We start from the raw sequence: 18,599 nt of genomic DNA on the forward strand, positions 1-18,599 counted from the left end.
GAGCGAAAGGGAAAGATCAATTATCAGATAAGATGCAGTGGTGCCTGAGATGAATGTGTATGTGGGCGAGCGGCCCCCCTTACCTGCCAAATGTGGGCCGAGCGCTTGCACTGCTGTCAGCAGCACCTGCCCTGGGCCTTCCTGTTTAGATGCCCTGAGTGCAGAAGAGCATCCTGGTCAATGATGGGATGGGCGGTACCCGGGCAGCTTCAGATACCTGCACAGCGAGGAGGGTCAGTAACACATGAATGAACATCTCACCCTCGATGCCAGCCCCAGGGCTCCAGCCCTCGTGGTCCAGGTCGGAGCCTGGTCAATAGGTTCTTCCTGGCACAGGACTCTTTTGGCTTTGACGCACCTGAAAGGTCTGAGCTTTGTTGATACAGACCAGCTCTCCCCTAGCGGGGTCAGCACTAGTACCCACTGGGCAGTGGCTATCAAGGGAAGCATCCACTGTGCTGAGGCCCTGAAGCCCATACCTCCTGCTGGCTGTGTGGAGTCTCTGTTGGCTGCAGAGCTGGGGTGGGCAGAGCAGAGGCGGCAGCCTGGGCTCTGGGCAGGAGCCGTCGCCTCCCTGTGTGAATCCCCTCACCTCCTCTGCACCGGAGGGTCCAGGAGACAGAGCTCTGCTTTGGGCTCTGCCACCAGCCACCCGGGCGACCTCAGACAAGCCAGTAACCTTTCTGAAGGCTTGTCTTCCCTACTCTGCAGAGGGTCTTGGGGAGGGTGAAACGGTATCGTGAATGCAGAAACCGCCTTATACATTCTAAAGCACTGTCTTCGCTTGTGGTGAGGGTTATTACTTGGTCCCCCGTGGATGCTCCTTAAAAATAAGCCCAGATTCCTGGGTTGGAGGAAGAAAGGGACACACAGGCATCCATCTGGTGGGCAGCACACCATTATAGATGGATTGCTTACTTCTCATCGCCGCCTTCCTTTGGCAGAGGAAGGAATGACAGTCACTGTGTACCACCTGCTATGCGCCAGCCACTGTGCCAGCACTTCTCACCAAGTGTCTCAAATTACCCTGGAGAAGTGGCCCCTGGGGTTAGTATTCTAGAATCCAGGTCCCAGCCCTGCAGCATCCTAATTGTGAGATCTGGAGCGAGCTACCTGGGCTATAGAGCCTGCTTCCTTGTCCATGCAGTGGGAATACGAACGACATCCATCTCCTAAAACTGCTCTGAGAACTACACGAGATAATGAGAGTATATAGGTCCTAGCACAGTGCCTGGTATGTGAGCACAGCACTCGTTAAATGGTAGCTGTCATTGTCATCGTCATTCTGTTGTTATTATTATTGCTCATGGTTTTATTAACGTCCTACCTCTGCCCCTATCTTTGAGCTAAACCTCGCCAGCACAAGCCTGGTCTTGGCGGCTGGGCACTGACAGCCAGAGGGGGGCTGAGAGGACCGGGAGCCGTCCTCACAGACTTCCTGTTCATGTCACACAGATTCCGGATGCTGACTGGGATGACCTATGGGACCAGTTTGATGAGCGGCGGTATCTGAATGCCAAGAAGTGGCGCGTCGGTGATGACCCCTATAAGCTGTATGCTTTCAACCAGCGGGAGAGCGAGCGGATTGCCAGCAGCCGGGTGGTCCCAGACACTCGCCTTTTCAGGTACTTTTCCCGACCCCTCCCCACAGTCATGTCAGGTCCACAGCAGGCCAGCTTTGTGCAGCGCCCAGTGCCAGGAATCGGGCCAGGGAAACCGTTTGTTGCCAGGTAGACACGAGGGGCTCTGTGATGTTGCAGTTTGCCCCGTCTGTGCTTCTTGCTGCCGTGAGCCGTCCCAAAGCACCCCGTGGAGAGGGAGGAGGCCTCCACCTGCACCCTGCCGCCCTCACCCAGGGCTCACCCTAGGCATACCCGCCAGGAAGTCATGGAACACTCAACACCCTACAGCCAGAACCTTTCTCCCCTGGCAGATTCCCATGGCTGGGCCTGGCTTTCACACTGGGGCAGGGCAGGCCTCTGGGCAGTCAGGCTGGTGGTCTCTTCTGTCGCTGGGAGGTCCCCCTGGCTTCTCTTCTCACGTGCCAAAATGTCAGGCCGTCAGAGGTCCTACAGCCTGACCTCCTGGCACGTGAGAAGAGAAGCCAGAGGGGCCTCTGCTGTCTGCTTCGGAGCAGCCCTTTCACACAGCCTCTGTCCTGCTATCCCCTTGGTCAGGCCCCCTTCAGATGGGTTGCAGAGATCAGGCCTGGGGCAATGTGGAAAGCTTTGTTTCCCAGCAAAAAGAGGCTTTATGAAGGCGCTTCGCCTCTCAAGCCTTCCTAGAGTCAGCCAGCCCTTTGCTTCCTGGGGAGGCCTGAGGAAGCAGGTCAGTCTCACCCAGTGCCTCCCCTCCTGACCTCCAAGCTGGGAGGCCCAGCTGTGCCAAAGACCCGTGAGGGCGTGTTTCCTGTCTGCTGCGGGAAATTGACTTGGCACCCAGAGTAGCAGACCGGCAAGCTTGGGGTAGAGGGGCTTGAAGGCAACGTCAAATGAGAGACTGTAGGCTTGCTGTTAGCTTCTTAGCTTTCTGTGTCTGTTTGGGCCTCTGGGTACTGAATTGTGGACACTGGGGTTTAGAAGCAGGACAGTAAAAATTCTCATGACAAACGAGGCTGGTCGATCAGGTGGTACGTAAGTTGGTGGTATGGGAAGGCTGGTGGACTCAGTCTTCCCGACTAGGCTGCACAACTCAGAACTTTGACTTATACAGTTTATTTCTGTGGAGGGGTTTGACCAGTCCTGGTTAATCACCATCACGCCTAAGAGGAGCCGGAGTCCTGGTTTCCCCCATGAATAAAGCCAGGGGACTGAACTGGATGAGGTCTATGCCTTCTCACTCTGAGAGTCTGTGAACTCAACCCTCCCCTTGAGGTACCCAGGACATGCTTCCTTAGCAGTGGGGCCTGGAAGTCCCCTTTACCCAGGACACTCCCTGCTGCTTGCCTGAAAGCTTCAAGTCAGAGTCTTGTACTATTCCTATTAAAATTCCCCAGCACTTACCCTGGTCCTTGGACATGATAGAATTTTATTTAAATATTAGATTATTTTATTTCGCGGGGCAGAGAGTATGTATAGGAGAACAGGGAAGAGAGAGCAGGCAGAAGGCTGAGAAGCTCCACTGGGTCTCCAGCGTCCAGACGCTGAGGCCCTGTAGAGGGACACAGGGACACCTCCTCGCCAGGAAAGGGGCTGGTGTATCTGGGTGACAGCTGTCGGAACTGCCTCTGAATGCTCCCACCTGCAGGGAGGAGGCGTCGGGGAATTCACTGGGCAGGCAGATTTGCGGGGATACCTGACCAGGACTAAAATCTACGTTCACCCTTTTTTATGATCTGAGAGGCAGAAATGAAAGCATTTTACAGGGCTGGACATAGTGGTAGTTGTGGGTGAAGAACTCAGCCTGTCCCCAAGGATCTGAGTTCCCCAGGTCCAGTTCCAGGCTCCCTACCTGACCCAGTGTGTTTCTTCCGTGAGGTAAGTGTGATCTTCTGGGATTGCAGCAAGAAGGGAAGAGAAGATTTAGACAGAATGCAGACACCCTTTGGAAGACAACGAGGAAAAGTGTATCAGCCACATGTCTGCCTCGGGACAGTGACCTTGCTCTGCGGGAGCTCGGATTGTGTTACTCAGAGCAGTTCAGATTTATGGATCCTAATCTGAAAGAGCAGGAAGGGGAGACGACAGGGCATTGGGAATGAGGGCGAGCACATGGGACCAGGCAGCCATGGCACGTGGTCCCGCCTACTGTGCACAAAACCCTAAGCAAGCCCTGACGGAAGCCGCCCGCTGATCAGCTCTCTGCAGGCTGAGTTTGGTACGGGACTGACCCTGTGCCTGTGTCACCCTCGTGATGGGAGGTCCGGAGACTGCAAAGCCCAATGTTCTCCTCTCAAGTGGGCCCCCACGGAGTGGTGACTTTCTGTCTCCAGGACCTACCATTTCCAACCCTTACCTCCCAGGGAGTCCATGTCCTTGAGGTTGAAGTCACCAGCTAAGTCCCTTCATCCTTCTGTGATTCTGGCCTCTCTGCTGTATCCTGTCTTCATCCTCTTCCAACCCTGGGGCTTGCCTGCTTGGGCCCATTCTCAGGCCCTGCCTGTCCCAGCTCTGACCAGCTGTGGCTGCTGGTGACCTGCGTCCACCTGACCAGGGATTCTCAGTGGTGACTGACATTTGGGGCTGGGTAACTGTAGGTAAGGGGGGCTGTCCTGTACTTTAGATGTTTAGCAGCATCTCTGGCCTCTACCCACGAGACGCCAGTAGCACCTCCCCGAGTTGTGACAACCAAATATGTCTCCAGACGTTGCCAGATGTTCCCTGGGAGCGAAACTGCCATGAGAACACCTGCCATAAAGCCAGCCCTGCTTGTTACCTGAGTTCTCAAGAATGAAACATAAATATGCCTTCTCAGCCCCAGCAAAAGGATGAGGCCATATCTTCCCCCTAAGTCAGAGTCAAGCAGAAGGCAGTACAGCCCAGGGGTTAATGATATAGAGTCTGGGATCAGATCACCCTGTTTCCTGTCTTGCCTGTGCTGCTGACTAGCTGAGCAAACTCATCATTACCTGGCTTCCCTGGTCCACACTTTCCTCTTTTGAAAAGTAGGGATAAAAATAACAATGATACCTATCTAATGCGCTTTTCATAAGGATCAAATAATCTATATGTAAAGTTACTTACATACTCCTTAGCAAGTAGTAAAAAAAAATTTTCATTGTTGTTATTATTGCACGGTAATAATATGGGCAGGTTGGCACTGAAGGGCCAGGAATGGAAGGGAAGTGTCGGGGCGGGGGGGTCTCCTGAGAAAACTGAAGATACTCAGGCAAGAGAGGCAACCAAACGCCGAGCGTGAGGAAGGAGCGTTAGGGAGATCACTTCAGTTGTCAGGAGGGGTGGGGGTCAGGGAGGAACAGAGGAGGGCCTCAAGGGTGAGTTCAAAGCTGGAGAAATGGGCGTGGAGTGTTGGTCACGAGTGGGGGTCCCAGCAGTTCTCAATCCAGGCATCTCATAAGAACCACTTGGGGAACTTAAGAAAGGCTGATACCCAGCCTCCAACCAGCTGAAGTGTCTCTTTTCTGAGTTCCCCAAGTGATTCTAGGGAGCAGCCAGGGTTGAGAAACGCCGTTCCAGGTACGTGTTTGTCAAACTTAAATCACCTGAGGTTCTCGTCAAACTGATCCAGCAGGTCTGGGGTGGGGCCTGAGAGTCTGCATTCCTATCAAGCCCCCAGGTTCTGCCGATGGACGGTCCATTGATCACACTTCGAATAGCAAAGGCTTAGAACGATGGTTCTCAAAGTGTGGTTTCCCAGACCAGGAGACGAACAACACCGGCATCACCTGGAGATTTAGAACTGCAGTTTCTAAGCTTCCCCCCGGAACTGCTGAGTGAGGCACTCTGGGGTGGAGCCTGGCGATCTGTCTCAACAAGCACCACCAGTGATTTTGATGCCTGCTCAAATTTGCAAACCACAGAGCATCAGCTGGCACTGCGGCTTCCTTTTGTGGGTCAGATGAAGTCCATGGGTGGGTTGGTCCAGCTGAAAGGCCCAGGGTTTGAGTAGAAAGTAGGCCCTGGTATAAAGATGCCCTCCTGCCTGCAGGCTGCAGCCCTGTCCCTCTGTCCAGGTGATGGGGCTCTGTCTCAGGCCCTGTAGAGACCTCTGGCTTCTCTGCCCCTTCCTCTCCTCAGTTTCTTCAACCACAGGGTGTATATGCTGCCATCCTCTTGGCAATTGGCATCACCTTTACCAAGAAGCTCCTACTGTGGCCATTGGCCCACCCTGGACTCCTGCTTCCTTTGTGGGACCCGACCCCATGGACACGGCTTCCCTCTCCCTGTCCATGTTCCCATCATGCCTTGCAGCTAAGGTTCTACTAGTTATGACACCAGTTGCCCTCTAGGGGGGAGAAATCTTTGATGTGTGATAGGAATTCAATAAATGTTAGTTGAGCAAATGAAAGGGAGAGTAAGCCTGGAAAGACAACTGATAACTCTTTTCCTATCTGCCTGATGGGTAAATAGGACAAGAGGAGCTAGAGGAAGCCCCCTTCTCCGTATCCTCCCATCCTCATGGGCTTCAGATAAGGGACCAGGAGAAGAACCTCTGTTAAAGGAAAAAGGCCTTTTTCCCTTAAAGAGTTCTCATTACTGAGAAGAGAAGAGTGAAGAAACAGCACGTGAGCGGGGTCTGAGCTTATTAAATTTGCTTCAGATTTTCCTACCACAGTAATTGCATTGTGATTTATAGGATGCATTTGAGCAACGCCTGAAACAGAGCTGTTAGCTGAGCATCGGAGCAGGCACTGCTGAGAGAGCGTGCACTGGGCAGAATGGCTTAGGAATCCAAAGGTACCCAGGTGGAGTGAGGAGGGGAGAAAGGAGGAAGGCTGCGGAGGTTTTCACCAACCACCCACTGTGCTAATTGAAAAGCGAGTGCATTGGTGGCGTGGAACGCTGACAAACAAGTCATGGCGGGGTGTCACGTGATAGAAGAAGCCCCGGAGGGGCCAGGGGCTTGATCCCCTGTGTGAAATGGGATAGAGTCACCATCTTTCTCTTGGTCCTTTACCCCGTGGAGTGCACGGTATTTTGTGGGAGGCAGCAAGGTTTACCTGGAGCCTGGGATGACTGAAGTGAGGAGTAGCAGATAAGACTGGGGGGCAGGCTTTGCACTCTCCATTCCAGGGTTTATGGGGGCTGTGGGGCCCATGGGGTCAGCAGTGAGGAGAGTTTAGAAATGAGTTCCTACAATTTCCAGTGGGTCTACTCATTCACCCTTCAGGGTCAACAACCTTCCCCTGCCCGCCCTACCCCTTATGTAACATTTGACATTTTCACAATCTTGAGATGGAAACCTGCTGTCTTGGGGCTTCAGACATGTCTTTGCTACAGCTTGGTCTCCCCACCCCTGATTCAGGCCCAGTGAGAGCAGTGGGGACAAGGTGACCAGCAATGGCCTTCTGCCCATCCCTGCCCTGTCTTGGCTTGTTTTCTCATCTGTAGTTGGACTAGATAACCTCAAAGCTTTCGCATTCGCTGAATGCCACACAATTGTAGACGGGTTCATTCTTCCGTGGTTGGCCTTCTCTTCCTGATATAAACATACGCTCCGCTCTCCCAGCCGCCTCGGCCTTGTGTGCATACAACACGGGGTGCTTCAGGGGCTTCCCTGGTGGCGCAGTGGTTGAGAGTCCGCCTGCTGATGCAGGGGACACGGGTTCGTGCCTCGGTCCGGGAAGATCCCACATGCCGCGGAGCAGCTGGGACCATGAGCCGTAGCCGCTGAGCCTGCACATCCGGAGCCTGTGCTCCGCAACAGGAGAGGTCACAACAGTGAGAGGCCCGCGTACCGCAAAAAAAAAAAAAGACTCTGTCAACACGGGGTGCTTCATCAGGGCATCCTAGTCCCGCATTTTCCCCCTAAGGCCCGTTGTTCTGTTAACTCGGATGAGAGCCTTCATTTCCAGGGCACTACCTAAGTCCTGTGGGGCCGCAAGGGTGAGTGGATGTGGCTGCCTGTGTTGGGGGCTGGAGGTGGGGTACCATAAATATTTCAGTGAGGAAGAGACAGCGTCTGGCTGGGGTGAGGCTGAGCACATTTCCCAGGGGGGTTCTGCTGTTTCTCAAGCATTGTCTGGCCGAACAAACAGTCCTCATTTTCCAGTCCTGCCGCCCCCACCCGTCACCACATTCTGGTGACAACCGCTGGATTTGCTGTCATCCAAGTAGCACATAAAACGTCTGGCAGACAGGAAGCCATGAAGTGGAGGCACGCCCCGCGTGAAGGGGGGAAATATTTTGATGAGGCACATGTATACTTTCGCTGTTGCCTAGCAATGCTTATTATGGGGTTGCTTTGATTGCAGGGGAGCAGGTGGCAGGGTGGATGCGCCCGTGAGCTGTGAGCTGAGAGGAGTGAGAGCTGGGAAGCCTCATTAGGTCACCTCCCCCGGCCATGCTGGGTTTGACTGTTCCCCTCGGCGGCATATCCTCCTGGGCTCTGTCCAGTGCGGTGCTAAATCATTCCAACAGTGGGATGCCCATCGCTTGCCTGGAGGGAAAATTCCACACTTCGATAATCTCACCGGGAAGACGTTTTTCCTTGGCTTCTTTTCATCCTGGGAAACGAAGGGGCCGTGGCCCAGTCTAGGATTGCATTTATCCTTCCTTGAATTTACTCAGTTGGAGTGGCTGCCGAAGATCATCATCGTTTCTATCCTTGTCCTCGTCACTTAGCAGTAATAGGATCCAGATCTTTGTGGCTGGAATGGCTAAGCGTAACAAATGTTCATATTCCCTCAGAGTCAAGGCAGCTCCACTAGCTCAGCATAGACTTGGTGATTCCAGATCAAGGTGGAGGGGAGGGGAGGGGAAACCCATCGCAGACAGTTAGCTTTGCAAACAAGCTCTCCCATCTGCTGCATTCTGGTCTCTGTGCGCCATTTTTCAATACAGGAGTTTGCAAGCCCGTTGACAGTGGTTCTGAGAGTGCTTCACTCCAGAGCATCTGAGAGTTTCAGGGAGCTTTGGAAGGGAATAGCGGGAAGAGTTTCCCAACAGCCTGGAATCTCTCAGCAGGAGAACTGTGTCTGCTGCCCTGGGTACCCCGATTGCAGGACCACTTACAGGCCCCGGGAAGGGGTTCTCTCCAGGGTGCGGAGGAAGAAAGACCACAAAGGCTGAGAGAGCAGGGCGTCTCTGGGCCAGGATTCCTTCCACTCAGGTCCCCTGTTCCTTGTGTGCTGCCCCTGCAGGTCCCTCCCTCAACCCCTGGCCTGCGCTATGAGATTCGGACAGATTTCCCAAAAGGGCAACTCTTCAGCCTTTGTAAGGGGGCCAGTCAAGAAAAGCTACTGATAAGAACTCATCTGGACAAACCGCCTTAGCTAATGTTTTCTCACACCTTGTTTCCTAGTTAATTCCCACCAACTTGACTTCCCACCACTGTGCATCTCACTCATTCACTCATTTCCCCATTCATCCACTCAGCACATTTACTGAACACTAACTGCATGCAGAGCTCCGTGCTAGGAACTGGTCTCCGCTCCCAGGAGCTCATGGTCTAGTGGGAGAAGTGCACAGCAACGAGTTCCTGATGCTCAAATGTGGATTGCCCTGAAGCCATGTCCTTATTTCTGGAGTTAAGGCACAGCCTTCCCGCCCTTGATTTCCAAGCGCCCATTTCCTACCCTGTCTCTGGTTGGGTGTAGCTATTTCTGTCTTGACCATGGAACAGAACACAGGAGTTAGGAGCTTTCCCATAGGAAAAAGACAAAATAGCGTTAGGCTGGCATAAGGAGGAGAAGGAGTTTACACGTGAATGGGAAGCAGAGGTTTTTTGAAGGAGGCAGTATCTGGACCGCAAGAACTAGGGGAGACAGGTAGGATTTTTGCAGGTGGGAGGCATTCCAAGTTGAGGGGACAGTGTACCAAAGGCAAGGAGATGGAAGAGCCACAGTGTTTTGTGGGAGTCAGTCCAGTTTCCTTGGAGGGTGGGATAATGGAGGGGATGAGTGGGGGAGGATAATTCTGGAAGGGATACTTCGGGTCATATTGGGGCAAAGCCTTGGATTTGGGGCGAGGACCTTACAGTTAATTCAGTAAACACTGGAATGCTTTCACTTTCACACTTGACCTGGCCCCTCATCAGAGCAACCCTGAGAGACGCCCTAGACAGCACATCTGGGGGCAGCACCCTATTTTGGGAGCTCCTGCCTGGGGGAGGGGACCGAGCCCAGCCTGAACCTGGAGCCGGCCCAAGGCGGTGGGGCGTAATGTGGGATCTTGGCTCTGAGGCTCTGGCATCCTCAGGGTGGGAGTGTTGTGTCTTACACCTGGGAGTTTACTCAGGTGAGGTGGGAGAGATGAGAAACCAGAACTGGTCCGGCAGGAAAAGGAGCTGGTAGGGACCTGGAAAAGGGGGTTTGTTCTTGACCCCCAAACTAACTGCTGGGCTTCAGGATTGAGTACCAGTACTGGTTGTGGAGATTTCGGCAGAACAGCAAGACTAGCAGATTAACCACATACCTAGGTATGGAAAGCCAGGCTCAGATAGGTTAAGGGACTTGTCCAAGGTCGCACAGCTAGTCAATGCTTGGGTTAAACTCAAAATCAAGCTTTGAGATTCTAGGTGAGCGTGTGTGTGTGTGTGTGTGTGTGTGTGTGTGTGTGTGTGTATACACATATACATATAATTCTGTCACAAACATAAAACCCCTATTATGGCCAGGTTCACTGAGTGAGTGAGTGTGTGTGTGTGTGTGTGTGTGTGTGTGTGTGTGTGTGTGTTTGACTTGTGCTTGTAGGAACAAGCAGAAGAGATGATGCGTGAGGATTCTGGGCTTCAGATAAGATAGCTGGATATTTTTATTTTAGTTTTGCTTAGAGACACAGAAATAACATATTTCAGTTGGTAAATGGAGTCAGTAGTTTCTTCTGGTGTTCTGTCACTGAGGCCAAATTCTAATGGGCAGGTACCCCACGAAGAACGCTGTGTGGCTTTGAAAGGTACTAAATGGCCTTGCTTCTGGGGGCAGATTTCCCTTCCTCCTCCTTGTGTTTGTCCCCTTTATTACATGATGCCTGAGGAAAGAGGCAATGGAAAGAGATGTAGAAAGAGATGGAGAGGTATATTCAGTGCCCAGAATAGGAAACTTTTGGAATTAATATTTGCCATGAAAAAAAAAACAGCCCCCAATACTTATTACTTATACATATTGCATAATTAAGCTATTAGGGACATATCAGTAAATGAGCAGTCCTGGCGCTTGCTCTCATGGAACTGAGATCCCCAAGTGAGCAAATCCCCCACTGGATGACTGGGAACTACCTTAGTGCCCCTACAGGCCACCAGTCCCTCCTCACCTGTGGGTCACTCCCCATGGGAACAATGTTCCCTTACTCTGGCCTTGAAACTAAGTCCTGGTGCCCAGGGCCAGTAACACCAAGGGGAAGGTGGTATCATTTCTCTCTCCTCTAAATTATCTTTTTCTTAAAAATTTGGTTTGGGGTGTGTACTTTTAAAGGTCAGAAGCAGAAGGCTGAGGGGACATCGGATTTGCGCTCTGTGTTCTGGGGTGTTCTCTCTAGCACTATGAAGGGCACCAGGATGGTTGGAGTTCTAAGAAGGGGACAAGGCACTGATGAGTTTGCTACCTATTTCATTACAGTCCTTGCCTATTTCATGGGCTGTATTTTGAATCCTTCCAGTTCTGTGGCTTTTGAAATATTCCTGCAACACCAAAATATACCCACGGATGAGGATCTCTCTTCGTCTTAAGTAAACTTTCTATCAAAGTATCACAGACATATAGGAAAGTTCACACTTTGTACATGTACAGCTTGATGAACTTTTCCTAAGAGAAGTTACCCATGTTCCTATATCAAGCACCTCGGTCAGGGACAAGACCCTCAGTTTGCCAGAAGCCACCTTTGTTCCCCACTCTGCTCCCCATCATAAGTAACACTGTCTAGACTTCAAATGCCATAGACTAGCATTGCTTGTTCTTGAGCTGTTTATAAAGAGAATTACACAGTGTGTACTTTGTGTGTCTGCCTTCCCTCAAAGGTATGTGTATGTTTAATCCACTTGGAGTTTATTTTGGTATAGGGTGTTAGGGAGTGTTCTAATTTCATTCTTTTACATGTAGCTGTCCAGGTTTTCCAGCACCATTTATTGAAGAGGCTGTCTTTTCTCCATTAGAGGAAAACATAGGAAAAACACTCTTTGACATAAACCACAGCAAGATCTTTTTTGACCCACCTCCTAGAGTAATGGAAATAAAAACAAAAATAAACCAATGGGACTTAATTAAACTTAAAAGCTTTTGCACAGCAAAGGAAACCACAAACAAGACGAAAAGACAACCCTCAGAATGGGAGAAAATATTTGCAAATGAAACGACAGACAAAGGATTAATCTCCAAAATATACAAACAGCTCATGGAGCTCAATAGCAAAAAAAACAGACAGTCCAGTTAAAAAATGGGCAGAAGACGTAAATAGCCATTTCACCAAGGAGGACATACAGATGGCCAAGAGGCACATGAAAAGATGCTCAGCATCACTAATTATTAGAGAAATGCGAATCAAAACTACAGTGAGGTATCACTCACGCTGGTCAGAATGGCCATTATTAAAAAATCTAGAAACAATAAATGCTGGGAAGGGTGTGGTGAAAGGGAACCCTCCTGCACTGTTGGTGGGAATGTAAATTGATACAACCACTATGGAGAACAGTATGGAGGTTCCTTAAAAAACTAAAAATAGACCTACCATACGACCCAGCAATCCCACTACTGGGCATATACCCTGAGAAAACCGTAATTCAAAAAGAGTCATGTACCGCAGTGTTCATTGCAGCTCTATTTACAATAGCCAGGACATGGAAGCAACCTAAGTGTCCATCAACAGATGAATGGATAAAGAAGATGTGGCACATATATACAATGGAATATTACTCAGCCATAAAAAGAAATGAAATTGAGTTATTTGTAGTGAGGTGGATGGACCTAGAGTCTGTCATACAGAGTGAAGTCAGTCAGAAAGAGAAAAAAAATACCATATGCTAACGTGTATATATGGAATCTTAAGAAAAAAAAAAAAGGTACTGATGAACCTAGTTGCGGGGCAGAAATAAAGAGGTAGACATAGAGGGGCTTCCCTGGTGGCGCAATGGTTGAGAATCTGCCTGCTAATGCAGGGGACACGGGTTCGAGCTCTGGTCTGGGAGGATCCCACATGCCGCGGACCGACTGGGCCCGTGAGCCACAACTACTGAGCCTGCACCTCTGGAGCCTGTGCTCCGCAACAAGAGAGGCCGCGATAATGAGAGGCCCGTGCACAGTGATGAAGAGTGGGCCCGCTTGCCACAACTGGAGAAAGCCCTTGCACAGAAACGAAGACCCAACACAGCAAAAATAAATAAATAAAATTAATAAACTCCTACCCCCAACATGTAAAAAAAAAAAAAAGAGGTAGACATAGAGAATAGACTTGAGGACTTGGGGTGGAAGGGGAAAGCTGGGGCGAAGTGAGAGTAGCATCGACATACATACACTACTGAATGTAAAATGGTTGGTTGGTAGGAAGCAGCAGCATAGCACAGGGAGATCAGCTGGGTGCTTTACGATGACCTAGAGGGGTGGGATAGGGAGGGTGGGAGGGAGGCTCAAGACGGAGGGGATATGGGGACATGTGTATCCATATGGCTGGTTCGCTTTGTTGTGCAACAGAAACTAACAGTATTGTGACGCAATTATACTCCAATAAAAATCTATTAAAAAAAAAGATAAGTGTGTGAAATCCAGCCACATTTTGCAAGACAGTTTTTTCATTCTCATTGCTGTATAGTATTCCTTTGGAGGAATATATTACAATTTATATATCTGTTCCACTTCTAATGCTCATTTGGGGTTTTTCCAGTGTGAGTTTCTTCTGAATAGAGCTCCTATGAGTAACCTTGTATTTGTCTTCTGGCGAACAGGTGTATGCGTTTCTGTAGGGTGTATTTTTTGTTGTTGTTGCGGTACGCGAGCCTCTCACTGCTGTGGCCTCTCCCGTTGCGGAGCACAGGCTCCGGACGCGCAGGCTCAGCGGCCATGGCTCACGGGCCCAGCCGCTCCGCGGCATGTGGGATCCTCCCGGATCGGGGCACGAACCCGTGTCCCCTGCATCGGCAGGCGGACTCCCAACCACTGTGCCACCAGGGAAGCCCACCCCTGGCCGCTTTTTAAGATTTTGTCAAACATCTAAGGAAGCGGTTAGACCGTTTCCACCCCCACCAGCAGGGTGAGAGTTCCGGTGCCTCCATGTCTTTGTTGGCCGTCACTTGCTGTAATCAGTCTCTTTCATTTTAGCCTTTCTAGAGGCTGAGTAGGGGTGTCTCATCGTGGTTTACATCTGCCTTTCTCCACGAATCAGTGAAGTGGAACGCCTTTTCCTAGGTGTATCGGCCACTTGAATCCTTGATCAAGAGTCTTGCCCCTTCCCTGTTCATCTTTCTGTGCTCTTTGCCCAAGAACCAAGCATGAAGCCTGGCTTTGAGTCTGTCCTCAATTATCTCCTCCTCTTCTGATTAGTTTCTGGCATTTTGTCCCACATCTTGGCAGCATGATAAAATGAGAGGGGAAGAGCTGAATGGAGCATGAGAAGATCTGGGTCCTAAGATGCTCCCCAGCTCTTCTGCTCTCTGGGTGACATTTCTTCACCTTTGAGAAGAGAGAAGCAGCTCAGAGATTGTTATTAAGGTCACTTCTAGCTCTGCTGCTGGTGGAAAATACTCTGCCAGTAAGAATGTGCAGGAAGTGACTTAGGGACTGACTCAGATTGGAGTCTATTTCCAGACGCAGGGTTCCTTCTAGCTCAGCAGCAATGGCCCGCCCCCAAGACCCCGGTTTAATCGTTCTGCTCACGCACTCCCCTTCCCGACAGGACTCGAGGGCCCCGCAGAACCAGTGGAGCTGTCCTTTTTTATTGCTGCCGCGGCCGTTTCCTTGTATGGTTCCCCTGCCCCCTCATGCCTTCCCCTCAGTGGAGGTCACCAGACTCCCTCCCAGCTGGAGATCCAAATGTAAGCTGATGTGACACAATCTTTGCACTTATCCGAAGGTCTCAGGATCTATTAAACACGACGACAACAAAACCATCTACCCCTGGAATTGACACGTGGGCGGCAGCTTGGCTGCAAACTGGTGACCTGCCCACGTTTTTCAGTCTAGTACAGGGAGTTGGGACATACGGACTTTTCCCTTTAAAGCCCAGGATGCTGTCGTGTTCAGTTACCATTATCCCCCAACCCCTAGTGCACTTGGCGTGGTGTGACGCCCCTAACGCCAGAGAGAAACAGGGCTGGTAGGCCTGGCTTGACGAGGCCCAAGGAGTCTCAAGGCACCTTTGGCAATTCCTTAGTGAAAGGCTGAACCTTGTGGTAAGTGCCTAGAATGAGAATAATCACACCTTATATTGACGGGAGACTTTCCAAAGCACTCTCACATCCCTTACCCGTGATGTCCTCAGTAGCCCTATGGGTGAAGGGGCCATTGTCATTTCACAGCAGAGGAAACAGAGGCCCAGGCAAGGCAGCTGGTTGGCTAAGTGGCAGAGTAGGTCTTCTCGCCATGTGAGCCCCGAGAGAAGTCATCTCTGCCACTTACCAGCTGGTCCTCGGGCAAATTACTCAACCCCCGAGCCTCAGTTTGCTCATCTTTAAAATGGGAATAATAACGGTACCCAGGATTGCTGTGAGGGTGAGCAGATCCATAGTCCATGCTGAGCCCAGTCTTCAACCCCTAGTAAGCACTCGGTGACTGTTTGTTAGCTGTGGTCGTGAGCAGTCCAGCAGTAGCACTCAGGCCCTGGGGCCTTTTCACCGCTCTGCAGCTGTGGGTAAAAGCAGGTCCAAGAGGCGGGCAGGGAGGGTGACCCAAACCAGGACAAAGGGGTGATGTGAGTAAGTTTGGAGAGGTCCTGGCCTGGTGCCTTGTCCCACACCTCCGAGTTGGCGTGTGCTCCAAGAGCAAGGCGGGCAGGGGTGGAAGTTGTGCAGAGAGCATCCTGCCTCATCCTTGGCTCTCAGCACCGAACACTTCACGTGCCTGAATGTCAGACTTACTTTGGAAACTAGAACACAAAATAAGCCATGAGGCAACTGCAGTGCCGCGTCTGGTGAAATTTGCATTTTTCAGATACCGGGGATAGATGCCAAGGCCAGCAGAGGGAGTGATTTAAGGGCCGGGGTCCAGGAAGTACAAAATGTGTTTGACAAGAGATGAAAAGAGCAGAGAGGAGATGACAGCTGTGGGTGGGAGAAGCTGTGGGAAGGAAGCTGCCCGTGCAGCTGTGGTGACAGACAGTGGGATGGAGCGACGTGAGCCCCGGGGACCAAGGACAGCAGGAAAACTCACTGAGGAATGTGTGACGTGACAGAAGAAGGGCTCTGCTGGGGGACCCGGGGAGTCACGTGGCAGCCGGGCTTCCATCTGGACTGACAAGTGGCACGATCAGCAAAGGCCCCTTGTGGGGTCCTTAGTGTCCTGGATGTAGGAAGAGGAGCCACTTACATTGGACTGAAGCATATCGTATCTGACAGCTCTCACGTCTGCCCTCACCTCACCCTCCCAGTGACCTTGCAGCCAGACCACACATCGTTATCTCTGTCCCCTGTTTTCCTACTTCTCCCTGTCACTCCTTGATTCATCATATAGACACATCATTTTTTCCTTACTACAGGCCGTGCCGAGCCTGCCTGTCGAGACATCAAGTACCCAGTCTGCTCTCATGTCTCCATCCCAGGGCAAGCCCACTCTTCACCCTGTGACCCAAACCAGACCCTCGGCGTCCCCTCCTCTCTCACCCTCACTTTGTTGGGTCTGCCTCCTCCATAGCTCCTGGTCCCTGCCCTTGCTCCCTGCTGACAGCTCTCCCCTCTGCCTGGGTGACCGCAGCAGCCCTCAGCCGCCCTCCCACTGGGCTCTGGCCCGCCACCGGTCCACCCTCCACACCTCCTCCATGGAGAGCATCCCAAATGCCGATGCATCGCTCCCCATCCAAACCCTGCAGAGCTGCCAGCCCACCCCAGCCGAGCCCAGGCTTGCAGCTGCCTGACTGCACAAGGCTTCATTCATGCCTTCTCACCTTCGCTGCTCTCTCTCCTTTCAGGAATGCGGGTTGGTTGGGTCCCCACTCCAGGAAGACATTTTGCCCCCTCAGGCTAAGTAGGGCAGCGCCTCCTACTCGCTCACCTCTGAGCAGCACCCGTTACCCCGAGTTTCAAGCTTTCCCTCTTCCCTCCTTGAGCCACAGGGGCAGGGATGCTGACTTCCATTTGCACCTCCCTCCAGAGCTCCACACAGTGCCTGGCACTCAGACGCTTCATCAGTATCAGCAGATGACTGATGGATTCAAAGAGCACCCCACTGGATTCATTCTCAGACAATCCACTGAAAACATCAGGGTTTGCAAGTGCAGGCGTGGGAATGAATCCTCAGAACAGAGGGAGAAAAATCACGGGAAATTTAAAACGACCTTCACTCAACAAAGAATTCTCTGTGTTACCACATAAAATCAGCCAGCATTTATTGATCAAACTAGTCCCCCTGACACGTGGTAGGCACCTTACATATGTTCTCTCAGTTAAGCCTCATGACAACTTTGCTGGGATCCTGGGTTTAGAGGTGAGGAAAGTGACTGCAGTCGGTTGAGTAACTGGCCCACGGGAACATTAAGCAGGAGAAACATGGCCGCTGCCCACAGAGAAGATAGCACAGCCATGCAGGAGGGGCAGGGAGTCCAGGGAGCCCATGAGAAGTGCGATGGAGGGGCTGACCTGGGCTAAGCATTGCACAAAAGTTACACTGAGGCAGCCCTGGAAAGGACGGTGGCTGGATGGGGAGGTGTGTGGAGGTCGTGGCTCAGGCATGGCCAAGGAGGCGTGGACTGGTTAGCAGGGCTAGAAGGTTCAGGCAAGAGAACCGTGGGGCGGAGCTGAAGGGTTAACACGATGGTGGGGGACTTGGGATGTGGCCAAGGTTTAGCTTAGGTAACTACGGAAGGTAGGGAGAGTTACGTGTGTGAAGCAGGGTGTTAGGAAGATTAATGTGGAAGGTGGGGGGAGGAATGAGATGAGGAGTAGTCAGAAGGCCATTGTAGTCCCACAGATCAAGGGGGTGGGCCAGGCTTGGGCAGATGGAAGTGAGAGTAAAAAGAGGGGATGGAGGCAGAATTTGGTACAGGACTGACTCGGGGATGGGCCGACAGTCTAGAAGGGTACAGGCGGGCACGGGAGGCCTTCCACAGGGGCCCACCGTTATGAGTCCCCTAGAGCAGAAGAGACATTGGATGCTTGGCCCTCAACCAGACCATTCTGGCGCTCAGTGTGCTGGGTCTGACCACATGCCTGGAGTCACTAGGCTACAGGTCTTATCTCAGCTGCTTCAGTTTGAGGAACATTTCCCCCTTCAGGTAAAGGAAGGGAATGACTCTTCTCTGATCCTTTAGCTGCAAAGTCTGAGAAGTATCAGGACACAGTTCAGGGAAGATCAAGGGGAGACATCCTTCCTTAGCAGGCGAGGGACACCCAGACTTGTGATTTTCCATCTTTCCAGAACCTTCCAGCGTGCAGACTTCAAGAGCAAAAACAGAGAGAAAGGTCAACATGAAACAGAGTTTTGCAAACGAGTGTGTTGGCTGACCATCAAGGGTCATTCTAGTGGAGTGTGAGAGCTGAGTTGGGAACCAGACCGTCTGGTGTGACATCGAGACTCTGCTGCTTAGTGACTGTGACCTCACGGTCGTCTCCACGACGAGCGAGGAGGTCTCAGCGCACCTACCTCAGGGAATGATTGTGCAGATTTATAGCTCTTGGAAGAATACCTGAGACATAGGGTTCAATAAATGTTATCTATTATTACTATTGTGTAATGTGATTCAAGCAGGACTAAAATAAGACTTGGAGGAGCCCTAGTCTCAGACACTGAGGAATCTTTTTCAGGAAACATTTCAAAAATAAGCCTTGGCCCACCTCCACACTTCCTGGTCCTGGCTAGACTCTGCATTTGCCTTTTGAGAACATTCTCCCCTGCACACACACATGCA

General features: G+C 51.5%; 1 protein-coding gene across 3 annotated transcripts in view; it reads left to right on the forward strand.

The window, feature by feature from the left end:
- Positions 1 to 18,599, forward strand: part of GALNT14 (polypeptide N-acetylgalactosaminyltransferase 14) — a gene marked incomplete at its 5' end in the record, with an annotated part of 224,101 nt that overhangs the window by 131,985 nt on the left and 73,517 nt on the right. For all 3 annotated transcript variants that reach the window (XM_079940255.1, XM_079940257.1, XM_079940256.1), the window contains one exon: positions 1,456 to 1,625. In XM_079940255.1, the coding sequence (XP_079796381.1) occupies positions 1,456 to 1,625 (170 nt within the window). The remainder of the gene's footprint in view (positions 1 to 1,455; positions 1,626 to 18,599) is intronic.

The sequence above is a fragment of the Stenella coeruleoalba genome, assembly GCF_951394435.1.
Source record: "Stenella coeruleoalba genome assembly, chromosome: 13".
NCBI classification, from domain to species: Eukaryota; Metazoa; Chordata; class Mammalia; order Artiodactyla; family Delphinidae; genus Stenella; species Stenella coeruleoalba.